This window comes from Cuculus canorus, chromosome 4 (genome assembly GCF_017976375.1).
Source record: "Cuculus canorus isolate bCucCan1 chromosome 4, bCucCan1.pri, whole genome shotgun sequence".
NCBI lineage: Eukaryota > Metazoa > Chordata > Aves > Cuculiformes > Cuculidae > Cuculus > Cuculus canorus.
The window spans coordinates 63,874,278-63,892,639 of NC_071404.1; the positions used below are offsets into that span (position 1 = coordinate 63,874,278).

Here is an 18,362-nt window from a genome sequence, read left to right on the forward strand (position 1 = left end):
ATTTTTTATTTAGCTATTTCAATTATGGTATCTAAAGAATGCACTTTTAAATATGACTTTCTCAGCTTGAAAATGCTGTATCCCCTGTTCATACTGAACTTTGCACCTAGCTGGATATTTGTTGTTACTCAGGCTTGGCTTAAACTTACTTTCTTGGATCAAGAAAAATGAACTTGCTGTTTGCTAGTTATTTCACCTGCTAAAATTTTCATAAATTGCATTATTTATATAGTGAGAAAAGTTCACCAGAAGACTGATGATATGCCTGAAAGTAAAGACCCAATATTTTACTGACTTTGTAGTTGAGCACTGTTACTTGGGCAAGTAACTCCTGCACAGCTCTTGCATGAGTAAGTGCTGCCTGTGCAAGGTCATAATCCATTGCGGGGACAGGCACAATAAACAGGGAAATGCTGGTCGGAGCATGTTTGTCATCAATAGTTGCGTTTTGAATGACGGTTTCTCATAAGACTTTTGAAGGAGTTGTCTGATCTGATGTAGGTCCACAGTAGCTCTTCTCGTCTATTTATCTCTAGACCAGTAAATGGATAATCTGTGTCATCAGGCTCGATGATCTAGTCTTGATATGCTTTTCTGTTCTTGTTCTCTATGCTGGTATCTCAGTAGGATAGGCAGGTGAGCGTAGCTGTTACTCTGCAGGATAGAAATCCTGAAATTTTTAGTGCTCAGAGCTATTACTGCATATGTGGAATTCTCTTCAGGTGATGGAGATCTGCAGGGTTGCAACACTTCAGGCATCCTGATCTTCAGTTCAGATGGGGACACGTTTCATCATTTCAAATCTTTTCCCTCAGCCCCATTATTTAACTAAATATTGCTCTTAATCTGCTTGGCAATGGTTTTATGCTAACAGGTACAGCTGGGGACCTTTGCAAAACCCTTACAAGTTTCAGGGTAAATTCACGTAGAGGTCATCGTAGCAGTACAGATTTGAATGTCAAGGGACCTGCTCAGATGTTCGTCTGCTGACGAGGGGAGTCATAAAGGTTCAACATAGGATGTCACACATGTAAATGCTCCCTCTTGCTAATGAACCTTGAGTCGATCTTTACCTTTCTCTTTATTTCTGTGTCACATTCCAGCTAAACCAGAGGAAATCACATGCAAGTTTGCTCATGCTCCAAAGTGTTGTAATAAACCACGCATAGTTAAAAACCATGTCAGACCCAACATCCCAAGGCGAGTTTCAGCTGTCCCGTGTCAGCACAGTGTGGGAATTGGAGAGTCTTTCTTCCTTCATGTCATCAGAACAGCAGCGTCGTACCTCTGCGCTCTGCATCCAAACCAGATCCTTATTACTTCCAGTCAGGTTTTTTTCTTGATGTGTCAGCCATATCAGGCATCATACATTTTGCAAACAGCATGTGATTAACCCTTCAAAATCCGCTATATTTTTAAAGTTTCTGGTATGCTAAGTCTTCATCTTTTTTTCAGGTATACTTATCCTGCAATATCCGTTGCCATAAGCAAGATTTAAGGTAAATGGAAGAAATAGGCTACATGGTTCTCTAAAGTCAATAGATGACCAGCATTGAATATATCGTGTTTTGGCAGCGTTATTTTCTGAACCTTGATATTGTACCCTTTTTAGACTGACTTTTTCCTGACTTGCAGCTTAGATGGTGAAAAGGAGTGGGTGAATAGGAAAGAAGGAGGCTTTTCACATTGAGAACGAATCTTTAGAACATCACTGTAAAAATTAGGGGGTTTTCTGTATTAGAATATCACCTTTCTTGAGTTGGTTATATTTGCTGTTAGTGTCTGATAAGCATAGTTTAGGCATTTAAAATGCCATGCTACCTTACTGACTGTGGCAAGTAGCCACTGTCAACTAGAACATTTCTTTTTTCTCCTTTAGTTACTTTTATTAAGCGTCCACAATAATGGTTCTTTTCAAGATAGCTGGTGGTAGCCTTCCTTATAATAAACTTGTATTTGGGGAATGAGAGCCTCTTAAGCAAAACCAGGTTCCTTTATTCCCTTTAAAATGTTTTTCTTCTGCTAATATGCATGCAGAGCATGTCTTTGAAGAGTTTTTAGCTGTTTAGTTTTTAGTAGAGGGTGGATCTGCGTGTATAGATCCCCTGCCTCCACACCCCCTGAATGACATTTCTAAGAAATAATGGTTTCTAAACTAAATAATAGCAAAGTGGGCTTGAAAAATAAGGTACGTGTGATGCCATTGATGGAAACCTATACTAAAAATCCAGATAAGATTTCACTTTAAAGTAATTGCTCATCTGAACGAGGGTACCAGCCTAAGCCTCATGATCATGCCAATTATGCATTTTCAAAATGGCATAGTGAAATATCATGGCTGCTTGAAACAACAGTAAACATTGAGAAGGATGACCTTTCTGCTGCTTTAGCTCTTACCTACAGCTTCTCCTGCAAATGTGCCTCTTCCCTCTAATTTCCATATTAACTCATGTATGTACACATACATACTTGTTTGTCTCAGCAGTTGCAGTGAAAAAGAGCTGATATTTCTACTGAAGTTTCTTCCAGCAGTTTCACTGATGGGATGCAGTGTGGGATGAATTCACAGATTGAATATATGCTTTTATATAAAAAGTTTATCGTTTTAGCATAAGTTACATATGTTTATCAATAATTATGTTTCAGTTGTTGTCATTCAGACAAGGAGATTTCAGTCATTGTTTCATTCTGTTTGAGAATCTAACTTATGGCTGTTACGAGCAGTTGATTGAAAGACTACCACTGACTTCTTAAGAGTTTAAGGTCGAATCTTTGATAGTCATTGACAGTGTTTTAGGGACTTCTTATACCTGTTCTGTTCCTGAGCCATTCACGTGGATCAGCATTTTTTTTCATAGATCCTGCTCGTAGCAGCCCCCCAAGCCCTCTCCCAACCCAAAACAAAAACCCAGTCCAACAACATGGTCTTCATTTATGTGCAACCTTCACTGATTGAATGGATAATTCTGGTTAAAATCTGATTTCAGGCTACTGCAAGTATTTTTGTAAATAAACTTTTATGTTAAATATTATCTAGAATAGTCACTAATCAGAATTATACCTGCCAGAGAGATAAAGGTCTGGTAAATATTATTTTTAAAATTTATGAATAGCCTTGACCTCTGTTTGTTTGCTGATGGACTTTATGGGAAAAAGACCAAGCCGTTAAAATATTCTCCATGCTTGGTAGGACTATTGTCCCCTTCAGCTTCTGTCAAATGTAGTATGCAGACTTTTTGCACCGATAATTCTCTCATATTCTTGACTATAGTTTAAATCTGTAGTTATTTTTTTGAATTTGAAAAGTGATACTTGTTTTTGTAGGTTCTTGTATAATTTTGTGTCATTTTTAACTGCTCTGGGTATAATCTTGATACAACAGGGACCTTTACACATCTATGTCTCTATTTCTAAATAAAGAAGTTAGGGGTCTGTATCAATATGTCAGACCAGGAGGTTTCCTTTAGTGTACCAGCACGTGTTTATCAGACTTGTACTTTCTGCAGCTTTCTTTGTTGTTATTTTGTTGAGGGTGCTCTTTTTTTTTTTGTTGTTTTGCTCTTTATACCGAGGAGTTCAAAATCTATATGAAGTCTCTTTTGAAAATGTGATTGCTAATGATGCCTTATTTTCTCTTAAAATTATGCACATCGGTGGACTCTTACGCCGTGGCAGGGAGAAGTCCACATTGCTGGAAAATTGTGCTCCGTAAATGGGTGGATCTTCCAAATCTGGTGAAATAACAGCTCTGTTGTCAACCTATATGCCAGTATCTCCGGGTTGTTTGTTTCTTTGTGTGTGTGTGTGAGTTAAGGTTTTACTAAAACATTTCTGTTGCCAGCTTATACCACTGAACTTTGCAATGCTTGTCTTGCTGGAAATGAGTTTGCTGTAGTTTATTCTGATAGTAGTTAATAATTGTTTACTAGCTTTTTTATCAGTTTTGGTTATGCAGAATCTGACTATGATACATTCTGTTGACCATTTTCTGAAAAAGAGGAAGGCGGTATTACCTTTGTGTACAGATTTTAGCAATCAGAAGAAGTTTTGGTTGTCGGTATTATGACAGTATGGATCAGTCAATTTTAATAAGGACTGGAAGGCATTGAAGTCTGAAATATATACTGTATAAAAGATGTTCCCATCCTGTTTTATGTCTTGCGTTAGGCAGGTAAGAGTGCATAGGGGTTGCTTCAGTGGTATCAATACTAGTGCAGTGCTCATATTGTCTGCAGAGGGAGTAAATTGTTAAGTTGTGATTCAATAACCTGTCCTTACTCAACCAACACTTAGCATTAAAGGAACTTAAACCTGCTGCGGAGTGCTCTGCCCAGTTGAATCAGATTTCTGGATATGTATCGGTGCTTTCCTAAACCAAGGCTTGAGTAGCCCTTGGTTGTCATTTGTACCTGAACGATGTATTGTTTGCAGTGGTGAGATATACTGCTGGGCCATGCCTTGTCTGGTCTGACTTTGGTTTTGCCCTTTTTTTGGGGTGCGTTGTATTTGAGAGGCAGGTTGGGTTCCTGATCCAGTTCACTTTGAGGCTCTAAAAACCAACAGCTCAACGCAACTTGGTGAGTAGCATGGTGTGACATGGGCACGAGAACAAACTGAAGGGGCGGAAAGGGAAAGGAGCCTATGAAATACCCTACGTGCACATTTCTTACTAAAAGAAAACGTGTTGTCAAGCCCTTAAAGGCAGTTTCTATTTTTTAACTGTGTGTATTGTGTCTTCAAATGAAATTGTAGGAGCTGGAATTAATAATAGACTGATTGCAACAAAAACTTCTTGGAGAACAGTGGAGTGCTGTGATTTCAGATTTAAGCTCTCAGAGATCATAAAATACCAGAGTTTAGGGTGAATATAGAGACATAACTTGTTCTCTGGCAGAAGTGTTTTACAATATGTCTGTATAACAGTGATAAAAATGGTCCAACGAGGAAACGAAAAAGACTGTGTGAAAAACAGGTATTAAATATGTCTAAGTTTAGTACTTTTATCAGTTTTCACATGCAGCTGGTTGCTACCCAGTGCTCGGTGCTCAGCATATGAATTACTTTACTTCAGCTGCAGTCTCCTCTGCTTGAGAGATCTGTGCAGAAAAAAACGAGGAGTATTTCCATTGTGTGCGATTGTCCAAAGCCTCACAGCATTATTGGGCACGTTTGAATGCACCCTAAATAGGCCATGGCGTGGTTCGGCTGCTTGCTGCCCTGGTAGTGCAAATTGCAGGGGAAGGTCACCAACTGTTGAGTCCTCATAGAAGCCCTCTCCTGCTGGAGCCGCGTAGGTGTTGCTGCTGGAGGAGACAGGCTGACCTTGGAGGAAGGCATATTTTTTTTTTTATTTACGACAGGGGAAAGGATCAAAGGTCAGGAAGGCCCTGTTTATCCATGCCAGTAGTTCCCAAGATAGTCTGCTGTTGTACCACTACTGTCGAGAGCCCTGGCAGCAGCTCTCGACTCTGTGCACATGCTCAGGAGGAGGCACTCCCTCCTCACTCTTGGAAACAGGGTGCCTGTGCATCCTTTGTAATATGTATCCTTCTGTTTGGGAACCCTGGAGTTCTACAAAACCTTGAGAGTGCATTTCCTTTCAGGACAAAAAATATCAAATAAGCTGTCTTTTTAAATGGGAAGCTTTGGCCTTGCTTTGGTTTTTGTTTGGGGGTTTTTGTGTTGTTTTTCTTTCTCATATTGGTGGGGTTTTTTTGTTTGTTTGTTGGTTTGGTTTTTTGCAGCTGAGGTTTATTTACATGCTTTACCTGAGCTTAACCGTGTGTTTTCTGAAAGCATGTGATCTTGTCTTTCTCTGCTTTACTGAAGTCAGTGCTGAAAGATTTAAAAAAAAACCAAACCCCAAACATCCTTGCCCCGTGAAGACTGCCCAAACCAAAACAAAACCCTAAACCCAGAAAACCAAAACCATGCTGTTGATGATTTTGGATTCTTCAAACATTGTGACATTGATTGTACCTATTCAGTAGATGAACAAGTGTTTTGCAAGACACTGTTTCTTTACTGAATTGTGTCGTAGCAGAGGTTCCCAGATTCTTGGTGGGTCACAAGAGAATAACTTGAAGTGGTATTTTATTTCTTTATCTTAAACTTTGAATTAAGCTTCTGCAGTTACATTAGAATGTGTTGCTAGCTGGTTGCTAAATTATATTTCTATAAAGCTGCAATCTGTAAGCAGCATATATGCATTGTGAAAAAAATTGATAGCTTGAATTTCTTATTTGGAGATGAGGTAACTTAGGGTTAATATATACTAAGGCTTTTCTTTAAAAAGACAAAAAAAACCCCTTTGGTTGGAACATCTGAGCAGAAACAGAATCCAGGATTTGTGGATAATATGTAAAATGGCTTATAGGAATTTGTATGCTCTCCTAAGATGTATGGGTATGCTGCTGATTGTGGTTAGTGATAATTAATAGTAGATCAAAGAATTACAGCCCTGAGGTTAGAAAGCAAATTTCAGACTAATTGCTGAATGTTTCTGACAATTTTTATATCACTTCACTCATTTCCATTCTGTCTTCTAAACAATACTTTCTACTTATGTCTGGAGGTGAAATAACTTTTTGAATGGGCTTTCAGGCTAAGATTTGGACTAGACACAAGAATATGTTGATTTTTTTTTTTATGTGTTTGCTTTTGAGAGGTGCTGTCCCAAGTTTCTAGAAGTGATGGCTTTATAAACCAATTCTCTATCAATTAGGTTTATGAAAAGAGATGAAAAAATTCTGCCATCTCTAATAATGTTTACCGGTTCTTTTTGATTTGGGAGAGTATCTTACTTCTGTTTATGAGTATGACCGTTTCGGGTCCATATTCAGTCTCACGTCTACAAAAGTAGCGTGCATTTTAGAGGTTTATTTTGGACATTGTAATCTATCAGTGGTCTGAGAGATTTTAATCGCAGGTCAGAATTGGATAGTAAATGGCTGCATTTGTCCTGCCTGGGGTTTTGGCTCTCCCAGCTGCTGAACTATGCGATCTTGCTAGCAGTCTTGGCAGTAGTTTGCTGAATACCATGTTTCATCAATACATCATAGTGTAGCCCCAGAAACCCCATCGCTACAGTACTTAATTTCTTTCGTGTGCTGCCTCTTCTTGTGTTCCTGCCTCAGGGGTCAGGGCGGAGGGTGCATGGAAGCTGTCCCAGTCTTGCCTTAGGAGTCTCCGAAGGAGATTGGAGCATTTCTCTAGGCAAAGCAGTGCTCAGTGAATATTGAAGTCATGCCTTGCTTCTTGATGGCATATTCAGGCCATGTAGGAGAAGGGGCGGCTGCTGAGTTTTGCTGGTACGTGAACAGAGTGAGGTGCTTGTGTCATCAGAGCGCCTTGTCCTGCGTGGTGGGCAGCTGCCTGTGCCCGTGCATCCCCGCGAGCTTGCGCAAGGCAGCCGTGGCTGTGTACTCGTGTGAATACGTCACCCAGCGTGTCCTTACCAAGACCTGTGCTCTCTGAGCCCTTGGGAAACCTGGTTTCACAACCAGTGAGCACTGGTTTACTCTGGCAACGTCTCACCTTGAAAAATCAATCATGTTTGTGTCTTTAGCTCTGCATTAGTACTGCTGCAGGTAAGGAAGTGGGGAGGGGGCTCTTTTGCAGGCCATTTGCCGTATTCACTGTTCAAACATGGACTGAAGCAAGGCTGGAGGTGAGACCTGGCCTTCTAGATAACGCTCATGTTATTGCCCTCAAACTAGGAGCAGAAAAAGGATGGCTTCTGGAAGCACACCTTAAGGTCAGGGCATCAAGACAGCGATCTTTATTTTCCTGCAGGAGCCTTGAGTTCAAATATGAGCCACTCCAAAAGGTTGGAGATCTCACTTTTAGCATTTCTGAAGGCTTGTCTCTAGAAAACTGTCATGCACTTCAGCATTTTTGAAGACTGGAGTGCCAGGGACCTCGCAAATGAAGGTGGGTGGGAAATTTGCACTGTTTCCAGGCAGACTATCTGAGCTGTCAGCGTCATTATTTTAAACTAAATTAAATTTGTGCTAGAGAGTGCAGTATGTTAGAGCAGTTAGGAGCTCTTTCTCTAGTGGTGCCTTCAGATCTACTTCGCTAGATCTAACTTTATTAACTTGCAAACTTGTTTAGATAAATTAAAAAAAAAAAAAAAGCAGCTCCAAACAACAGAAACCTTGCACAGGTGTTGATCCTGGGATACGCAAAGACTTTCTGGAAAAATTAGTGTCTCATTTGAAGACAATATAGTATTGTGTTGGCCATATCTAAGCATCAAGGTCCATTTGTTTTTATTATTATTTAGTGGAAAACAAACATACGTCATCAGTTCTGGCCCATCGGTCAGGGAATGCACACTTTTGGGCCACTGCAGGTGTCACTTTCTATAACTGACAGGAGGTGTTCCAGAGGTGGGCACAATCCTTTGTTACGTGCGTGTCTGTGTCCATACATTTGGGCAGTAAACCTGCTCTCTGAAGCTGTGTGCAGTGGGGGCTCCTGCAGTGCTTCTGACCCTGACTGGAAGGTGATGGGATGCTCTGGTGGGATGCTGCAGCACAGGTCCTCTTCCCCCATTTCTTGGGGGTTTCCCCCCAGCTGGTAGCTTGGTTGCTTGGATGTAGGGTTTAGAATGTTTTGATTTTGTTGCTTTCGTTTTAAATTTGCTTGCTTTAGAGCACTAAGGCTTTCTTAAGTTAATGATTAAAAACAAATATTGGCCAATAAACGTTCCTTAAGGATTAGAAAAAGTTACTGAATGTGACTGGCTTGTCAAAATTACACATTGGACCTTTGTCATGGACTGCCTCACTGTATAACGCATCCACATTGCTGCTGGATTAGCTCTATAAAACCCTGTATGGCTTTGCCATACTTTTGCTTGAGATACATTGTGGTAAACGAAAATAATTCCAATTTATTCGATTAGAATTTTTAAATTGTTATTTTAATCAGAATCGGTGTGAACTAGCTGGAAGATTAATAAAGTGATGGTGAGGGTAGAAGTGGCAGGTTCTACTCCCTGTATGGAAGTAAATATTGGAAGTGGTCCAGGGCTTTATGGCTGCTGCCATAAGATAATGTTGCATAAGATATGTCACTGCATGACATAAGATAATGTTGCAGTGAAACAATGCACTTGATTGGTGCTTGTTTCCCAACTAACCTTTCTGATTCTTGAGACTGCTTGGAATTGATGTTTTTGAAGAACTGAGAGTAAAAAGGAGATTAGGCATTGAAAACCGTGACTGATTAAATATGTGGTAATGTCAACTTCAAACTGCACATGCAGATAATGAGATAAAGGACTGTTACTGAGACCATATTAAACTCATTTGGTGGAAGAAGAAAGGAGGATGAGCGTTTTGGATGGACATGTTATTTTAAAAAGGAAAAAAATCATAGAAGCTAATTTTTATAGAAATATATGTGAAAAGAGTGAGTTGCTGATTTACTTTTTTCTTCCTGGGACCAAAATTGCAGCCATCGTGCAAATTGTACTGCATTTCTTTCCCTACAAGAGTTAACTGTGTCCAGAAGGCTACTAACAAACTTGTTCTGTTTTTGTTAGCACTTTTTTTGGACTAGAAATGTGCTTTTGAAGTGATTCTTCCAGTTGCCCACATCTGTTTTGCAGTTCACATCACAGGGCAGCTGAGGAGTGAAAAAATAGATACTTTTTAGCCTGCAGTGAATGAAAAAAGTACTCCAGGAACCCCCTAAAACCCTCCAGCCCCTAGTGTCTTCTGTCCATGGGACCTCACTGGAGCTGACCTGAGGCATAATCCTTGCAACACCTATAAAACGGGTAGTGGACCCTCAGGATCTCCTTCTGTTGCAGTCACGCTGCCTGTAAACTAGATACTGCCTATGTGTTAATTGCATCTTTACCTTTTAACTCAAGCATTCGTAATTGAAAAAAGATTCAGGGTTACAGGCAGAGGAAATTATTCCACAGTAAAATTAGAGGCACTATTTTCAGTATATGTGTTTGTTTGTAAGTTGTGTCCAGAACGAGCAGAGTACCTAGTTACTCTTCCCTCTCAGCACTCTAGAATCTTAAAAACAGAATTAAATCCTGAAAGTAGGAAATGAAACTGAAGTGACAAATAGGCTGTTTCCTGTTTTTTTTTTCATTAATGAACTTGACTTCTTTTCAACTATTTGAAAGATTTAGATACGATTTACAGATGCTCTTATTTATTAAGATATTAACCTGCAAAGGAAAACAGCATTGTTTTGATTATACGCAGCTATGTTAAATGTCTACAAGCTGCTGTAACTTAGGGAAACAAATTTAACAACTTAGAATTGTAGTTTCAGGGAAACAACCTACTTTGTGGATCAATAATCTTTTTGTAAAGTAAACCTATTGATTTGCAGCTAATTATATATTGTGGATGTCTGATAAATTAATTTTAATATGAGGCTGAGTTGAAAAGATGGTGTATTAGTGGCTTGGAAACTACTTAAAGCCATTAAGTCTGTATATAAGATAGATGCAGTCATAAACTTATCTTAATTTCTAATGAATCACCACTGTAATTCCAGGGTCCAGATGAGTTTTGAACTCATTCACTAACTTCTTAAGAGGAGCTTCATGTTTTTCTTATTTTCATACCCTACATACTGTGATGAACAAAACACTCCATGTCCTCCACCGTTGCTCCATGTCCTTCCACCTGTATTGGCCCTTCCCATGATCTCAAGGTGCTTCAGGTTCTGCTTGCTTCAGCACAAACACTTGATATTGTGCTTATTAAAAGAAAGTCTTACTAAGGTTACAGCAAGGTCCATGAAGCTGACTCTGGTGCAGCGTAGAAGCCGGGTCCTCCATCTGCCAAGCTCATGTGCAAGGTTGGCATGCTTCAAGGTGTGAGGAGATGGCAGCCCCAGCAGTGCTTCTGGATGGTAGCAGTGGTGGGGGTCAGCAGGGATCCCTGGAGACTAGTTTACAACAACGCCAGCAGCGTGGACCTTTATAGTTCTTCCCAAATTCTGCTCAAGGTACCTGAGGCTTTGAGCTTGTGCTGCATCTCAGTCCATAAGAAGAGTTACTGCTGGATTATTATTAGAATCATAGAATCACTAGGTTGGAAGGGACCCACTGGGTTATCGAGTCCAACCATTCCTAACACTCCCTAAATCCCTGTTAGGATATATATTGACTTTATTCCATCATGTGGTGTACCCTGGAGTCAGAGGTGATATTGATGTTAGCGTGACTTCAATCAGTAAGTCAATAGAAATTAGTGTAATTTTCATACCGATCAGAAAAAAAACATTCAGGACCAAATAGGAATGATAGAGATAATGGATGCAGAAGATTAAGTAATATGATGTAATGAAAAAGAGAGAAGGATTATAGGAGCAAGGAAAACAGCAGGTATTGGCACATGAGGATGCAAGTTTAATGTAGTGCACCAGGTCCTAGCAAAACTTGTTGCATGTTCTCAATTTTTAGTCATCTTAGGTTACAAGAAGTAGCTTTGACTAATAATGTTTATAGATCTATTTCACGGGATTAGTTTGAAAGACAGCAGTAAATACACAAATGTTTCCCATTTACTGTTTTTTTGATACAGTGTATCCCTTGTCTGATCTATTACATCAGCAGATTAAGGTACTCTCTACTAGGCTTGGAATTTGTTAAATTATCCCCGTTCAGATGACAGAAATGTGAAAATCTTCTGCCATTTGTAGAAGGCTTTGCATTAATGTTGTGGCTTTTTGTTTGTTTGTTTGTTTGTTTTTTAATTAAGTATACACAAAACCAAGCAGAAGAGCAGAACTTTTTGTTTATCTCTGTTAATTTGTCTGCATTGCCTGCAGTGTCCAAAGCATTAGTACCCGTGCTGTCACAGAGCCAGCAAATGCAAGGTAACTACATATCCAGCTCTTAGTTATATTTCTATATTACATCAGGTCTGTGGATTAGGAAAGTGAGATGTCAAGAGTAAATTTAGGTTGGGGCTTCTCCGCCAAATTCTCAATGCTTTAACCAGTAGCTTAGTATGAATTAGTCTGTTTCTTTAAAGGCTTGAAGTAAATATCGAGTAGAATTTCGTAGCAGCATTTGTAAGGTTAAGTAAAAATCAAATTTGCCAGGTATTGCTTCCAGAGCACACCAATCTTTCCATTTCAAAATATATACTTTTGATACCTTATCTGCAGTATGGAATACTCAGCAGAATCTGATAGTATTGTAAATAAATAATTTTAGAGTCACGTGTGCAAGAACAAGGTAGCTGATATTTTGTTCTTATTTGGGATGCAGTTTTTCTTCTGCTGTGTTTTTTGCACTGTGCCTAAACCAATGGGACTAACCTCACTTGACTTCTGCAAGTATTAGCTTATGTATACGTGTGTGTGTGCATATGTGTGTTTAAAAAATACAACAAGAATAAAGCCGGTAGGTGTCCTCTACCATTTAAGCCTCTCAAAGGAAGTTCTTACTTATTGTTGCTTTTGTTAAAGTAAACTAAGAAATTATGTGCATGTCCAAACTGGTCTCTTGAGTTAGCAGAGGTCTGAGATACAGATAGTAGAATCTTTTACAGAAATCTTGATTTTATTTTCTTCTGCAACTTTGACTTGTAGTGACAAGGAGAAGATCAGCATGAATACTTCCTAGAGAGACATAGAAGCATAGGATTCTTTCTTTTATCCTGTTCAGTAAATTGCATGTAAGGGTCTCCCCACGTGCTTTGGATGTGTAAGAGGTGTGTGTGCCTATGGTAGACCTATTCTGGGCAGGGTAGTTCTGCCCTGAGAAACAGAGAAGGTGGAATTTAGGTTAGCCTAGGACAGATAGATAGATAACAAAGGGGAGTAAGGAGTGGAAAAATTCGGTTGGCTGCTTCTAGTTCTAAGTTTTGAGTCTATAAATAGAGTCTATCAGAATATTTCTAGTTAGTTCTGGGGAAAGTCAGCTGCTGTGCTGGGGATTGGCTGTGCTCCCAGAATGAGGAGGGGAAGGAAAAAAAAAGTATGATAGGAGGCCTATTGAAAATCTACCAACTGACACCAGTGAAATCAAGAAATTGGAAGATCCTGTATTTGGGCTTCAGTTTTGGTGTTTTTCTGCAGCCTGTGTCAGTGCTGGATATTCTGCAGAGCGACTCTCCCTGTAGACTAGTACAAGCTTCCAAGTTAACCGGACATAGGAGGTAGGTCTACATGCAGCACCCGGCGGGGTTCATAGTTCAAAAGCCAAGACTGAAGCCTGATATAAAGACTGAGTACAGAAGTAGAAAGAAGTAGCATATTATCTTCATTTTGTGCTGTTGTGGCTAGCCTGGATAGCCTGCCCCTTCTCTGTGTTGGATGCATTATATAAAGGGAAATAGAGAAATGGAAATAAAAGCTGAATTTTGAGCTGATAAAATGAAGTTCTTGTTTAAGTTGTGACTTTTTAAATAAAAAAGAGAAAGATCTTGCTGGTAATTTAGTATATTATACTAGAAGTAGAAATTTAAGGTTATCATGATGTGCTTTGCAAGCAAGATGCTTTCTAGGAAATATAAGATAGATATTTAAAAATATTCTGAATTGGTATTTAAACGTTATGTACAACTACAGTATAAAAAACTAGCAAGTTTAAAATTTGTAGTCTTTTTTAAAAAGTTCTTATAGTTACAGTAAAAGAGAACTGTTCAGCGAAACTCTCTCTCCCCAATGTATCCGCAGAAGCATGATCCTTCATACTGTAAGTGGAAAAAGTAGCTTTGGTCAGATGAAGAGCTTTCCACGTGTAAGCTGAACCGGTCTACTCAGATGAGCATTTTTTCATGTCAGAGTTCATAAAAGCTGAAATTATTTGAATAGTAAATGGGCTTTTTCAGCACTGAACTAATCCTGGAAAAGTCTCTGCTCACATTGAAAATAAAAGCTTTCATGACAATGTTTTGTTGCTCAGGCTTTGCTGGCAACTCGTATTTTTTTGTTTACTATTATCATAGTGGGAAAAGTGGTTATATTTAATGTTAGAGGCAGAAGGCAAAGGAATAGAGCAGAGTTAATGCTTCTAAGAGCTGCATGATGCCTTTTGATATCCATCGGTGTTGTGTACCAGTAAGATGCTTACTTACTGCTTCTAGATTTCCATAAGCAATAGCGGAAAGGTCGCACTAGTGTTTATCTTTGTTTTGGGGTTGTTTTTAGGGGGGTGAGGGTGTTTGAAATGTAATAACTAGTGTCCATCTTTGTGTCTGTAATAAATCATGAAACATACATGACATTTTTAACTCTTGCATCAGTAGGTACTCAAGTTTCTCTGTGTTAGCCGGAATAAAATAGTGCACTAACTGATATCCTAGGCTGTCTTATTAAACTTTTTTATTATTTTATTATTTAAATATTGGTAAATAACAATTTTAGGCATTTTTGAGTGATTTTTAAATGGGCGAGTGTAAGTAATTTTCTTCAGATGCTTGGCAGAAGGCAGGCATTTAATTTTTGAGGAAATGATGTCAATAAAAACTTTGTTATTGTCAGTTTTCAAAAAAAAATGAGATAAAATGATGAAGAACTGATATTTTGTCTCATTAAAACATGGGAAAACAGCTCCGTAAAAAAGAAACTTGTTACCATTTGAATTAAGAAGGAGAAAAATCTGTCAAGGGGATGAAATATGCCCTCATGAGAATCGATGACCATTCCCACTTGCTTTCCATAGAGCTAGTATTTTGCTCAGCATTCCACCACAGGATGGCTGTAGAAATTAAAACTCTAATTCGTTGGGACTGCGTGTATTGCCTTGAGGAAATGCTGAGGAATAGCTCATCAGTGAAGGAAGGAGGGGAAAATCAACTTGTGTATGACCAATGTAGATGTAACTTTGAATAATGAACTAAGTTTGAAAAAAACCCTACTAATATCAGCTATCTGTGTTGGAAAGGCTCCAGGAATATTTCAGCTTACAATTCCACTTGTCAAAACCTGAGAAATTGTAAAGAGAAGAGAAACAACTTATTAATATTTTGTTTCTTATTCAGATAATTTTCTGTCGTTTATTTGGAAACTGTAGTGAAATACTGGTCTCATTTGAGGAAGCAGCTCAAAATTCATGTTAACTATCCGTTGTGCCACTTGTTAATTTACTTTATGCAAACCAATGTCAGAAACTGATCGTGAATGAGATCAGAATAGAGTTCTAAGATGATTCTTTCAAATAGGTGTGGTGACAGCAGCCCCCACAAAAACCTGAAATCAGCTCTGGATATAACAGTGGTTTATAATCCCCATTTTCTGAAATAGCATCTGCTCCAAGTTTTAGAAGCAGACCAGGTTGTGTTTGTAGATGGAGGATTTGATCTCACTTCAGTTAGTCCTGACGGCTTCTCCTGACACGCTGCTTGATGCATGGTCTGGCAGCAAGGCTCTTACATGGAGCTTTTTATTTGCACTAGTGGCCCCATTAAAATCAGTGGGACTGGCCGTCTACAAAGGCTTTGCTTAAGCTGCTGCAGGTTGAAAGTTTCCGATGTTTCTAACTTATATCAACTGTTTTATATTATGCTTTTTTCCCCTGAGTTGTTCTGGCAGTTTGATTCTTGTCATGCACAGCGTGCATCTTTTCACACTCCCAATCCCTGACTGTGATGACTTGAATCCTTCATTATTTTGTGATTAATTGTAGAGATACAAACATTATCAAATCAAAATCCCCGAAAGGCCTCTTTTAAAGGATCTGCGTAGCTTTTTGATTTAGCTGCCCCACAAATTACTTCTCTGGTGGCTGTGTGGTTTTTAACATCCTGCTAAATTTGGAACAAGTCCATGAAATACTTTCTGCAATATCTGGGGAATAGAAAAGCTTGATAAGTTATTTAGTCCGTTGGTTGGGTCAAGCCTTTCAAGAGACAGCAGTGCTGAGTTTGGATCCGTTAACTGCGAATCGGTGGGTGTGCGGGATTATGTTGTCAGTCACTGTATTCGGATGTTCAGTGCAAATTTTCAAGTGTTAGAAGTCCAATTTTTTGTCTTTTGGATATGTGTAAGCTTGTAAACTACAATTGTAGCTTTATAGAAGAAAATTGTGATGCAGGTGAGAAATAGCATGGCAAGGAAAATGCTTTGCATTAGCCCTTATATGTGTTGCTACCAGTGGTGTTTTTTTAAAACAGATTTTATCCCTTGGGATCTAATAAAAGGCTAGAGAGTTATTTGCTTTATAAACCTGTGTGGTGTATTATTTAGATATTCAGGGGGAAAAGGTCAAAGAATGTCTCCTGTGTTATCAGTTTCTCAATGGGAACCTATATTAAAAACTAGAAAATACAATACTATGTAATTTAGAAACAATATATAAAGTGGGTTGAGAGACAATTACTGTGGTTTATTTCTCTGTATTTTCCATTTTGCTGAATGCATTTCAGCAACAATTGGGTTTTGGCTGTAATGCTATTTGTAGCAGTTTCATGAAGCTACACAGCCAATTACTGTGGTGTACCAGATAAAATCAACTCCGCACTTCATTCGTGAAAGTCAGATTATGAAAAACTCTTGCTGCTGGCTTATGTAGGTAACAATGGGTTTTGTCCATGCTTATGCAGTCTTGTGAACTCTCCATGAAATTTTTTAAAGCAGTTTTAAGATGGACATGTTTTACGTATCTTGTCTTTAATTTTTCAGAGTTTATTAATTTGAAACCATCTAATTTAATTAAGGCACAGATACAAAGAACTTGTGTGTTTCTCACGAAATCCTGTTCCCTGGGATGCAAGTATTGAAGGAACTGGTCTTATGTATCTTAAGTCTTTAGCAGCTAAGCCTGACAAGAAATTAGAAGTATATTGGTTGTGTTCAACAACAGAACTAGGTCTTCTGTCAGTGGCCTTCTTGTCATTAGCGTTGCTATGTACCTAAGTTGGTAAGTATTTTCCTGATTCTGATGACTAGCTTTGTAGAGCTAAATGACCACGCTGACATAGGAGAAAATTCTGGCAAACTGAGTTAAAAAAGGACGTTTGTGTTACTGTTAGGTGGTGATTTATTGCAGGAGCTTGGGATAGCATCCTTAGCATGTGTCCCACAGATCTAATGTACCACTTACATGTGGTTTGTGACAAAACAGATTGCAGAAGAGGGGCTAAGAGATGGTGTTAAGATTGAATGTTGCTAGGAAGGACCAAAGTTGACTTCAAAAAAGTCAAGTGGATCCATTTGGAGAAGGAATGTCTTAAAGGCATATCATAGTGGATGGGAGTTTTCTGCCTCCATTTTCATCTGGCTACTGCTTAACACTGTTGCAGAAAAATTTAGAAGTAAACTATGTTTCCTTACTAGAAAGTTCATGCTGGGCATTGCCAGTGAGGTGAGGAAGGTATTTGTGTAGCAATTGCCACCAGCCCTCCTCATCCTTGGCATCCATGACGCTGTGAGCCTTCCTGAAGGGCTTGGAGCAGAGTCTGCCATTGGGCACTACTAACTTCTGGATACATGTGAGAAGGGGGTCTGCACTTTGAGAGCTGTTTAGAAACTTCTAGAAAGGCTGGAGGTATTATTGGTGCTCCCTTCTGGGATAGGCAGAAGTTTTAGAAACAAAGAGCTTGTTGGGGAGGTGGGATCCAGTTTTGGTATGCAAGACATTGTTTATATCTGGGCAAAAGCCCCCTGATTCTTTCTGATGATGGACTCAAGCATGTTTTGACTGAAATGGGTAAACCAGGTTTAGGAAGTTGCCAATAACTGCAAATAACTCAGGATAAAGTGCCGAAACGCAGTCTGTATTTCTTCTGTGATCTGTATCCCAGAAATGTACCTTTCATTCCTGTCTATGTTTGTGGCTTTCACTCTTTCTCCCTCTCCCTATTCGCTGGTGACTGAGGGTTGCCCTGAACTACTATCCTCCACCATGTGAAGGAGGAATATAAAGTGCCTCTTGGCCAAATATGACCTTTGCGAGTGGTGTCCCTTTGTTGTTGTTTTCGGTTAAGACTGTGTATGTTCCCACATGTGTTCCTTCAGGTTTCACTACTGGATCAATGTTCTGATGGCCTTTTAATTAGACTAACAAGGAACAGGTCTATCCAGATTTTCTGGTCTCGTCAGGAAGGCTTTAAAAGACTTTCTCTGCAGCAAAAGCAAGCATATGTGCTCTTACTCACCTTAACAGCAGCAAGGGCAGAGTGCACTGATCCATCTGTACAGTCTCCTCTGGTCATTTGCTGGATTTTCAGTCTACTCTGCATTTTCAAGGTGTCCTATCTACTATCACCCTTCAGAAGGGAGGGTGAGAAGCGATTAAGTGGTTTTGGCGTGATCTAGCTATCAGTATTTTCCACATCTGCTAGGTCTGAAACACACTGCAGGAGTGTGTTCTCTATGGGTAAAGCAAAACACGTGCACAGAAATCTCCCACTAGCCTTTGGTCTGAA

At 39.2% G+C, this 18,362-nt stretch overlaps 1 protein-coding gene across 4 annotated transcripts in view; it reads left to right on the forward strand.

Annotated features, from left to right (window-relative positions):
* The window catches only part of NR3C2 (nuclear receptor subfamily 3 group C member 2), a 210,434-nt gene that overhangs the window by 8,337 nt on the left and 183,735 nt on the right, over positions 1 to 18,362 (forward strand). Inside the window, exon 1 of one of the 4 annotated variants that reach the window (XM_054064841.1) lies at positions 12,938 to 13,151. The exons of the other annotated variants lie outside the window; for them this stretch is intronic. Within the exon in view, the coding sequence (XP_053920816.1) occupies positions 12,973 to 13,151 (179 nt within the window). The 5' untranslated portion in view covers positions 12,938 to 12,972. Of the gene's footprint in view, positions 1 to 12,937; positions 13,152 to 18,362 lie in introns of those variants that run through there. 4 annotated transcript variants of the gene reach the window in all.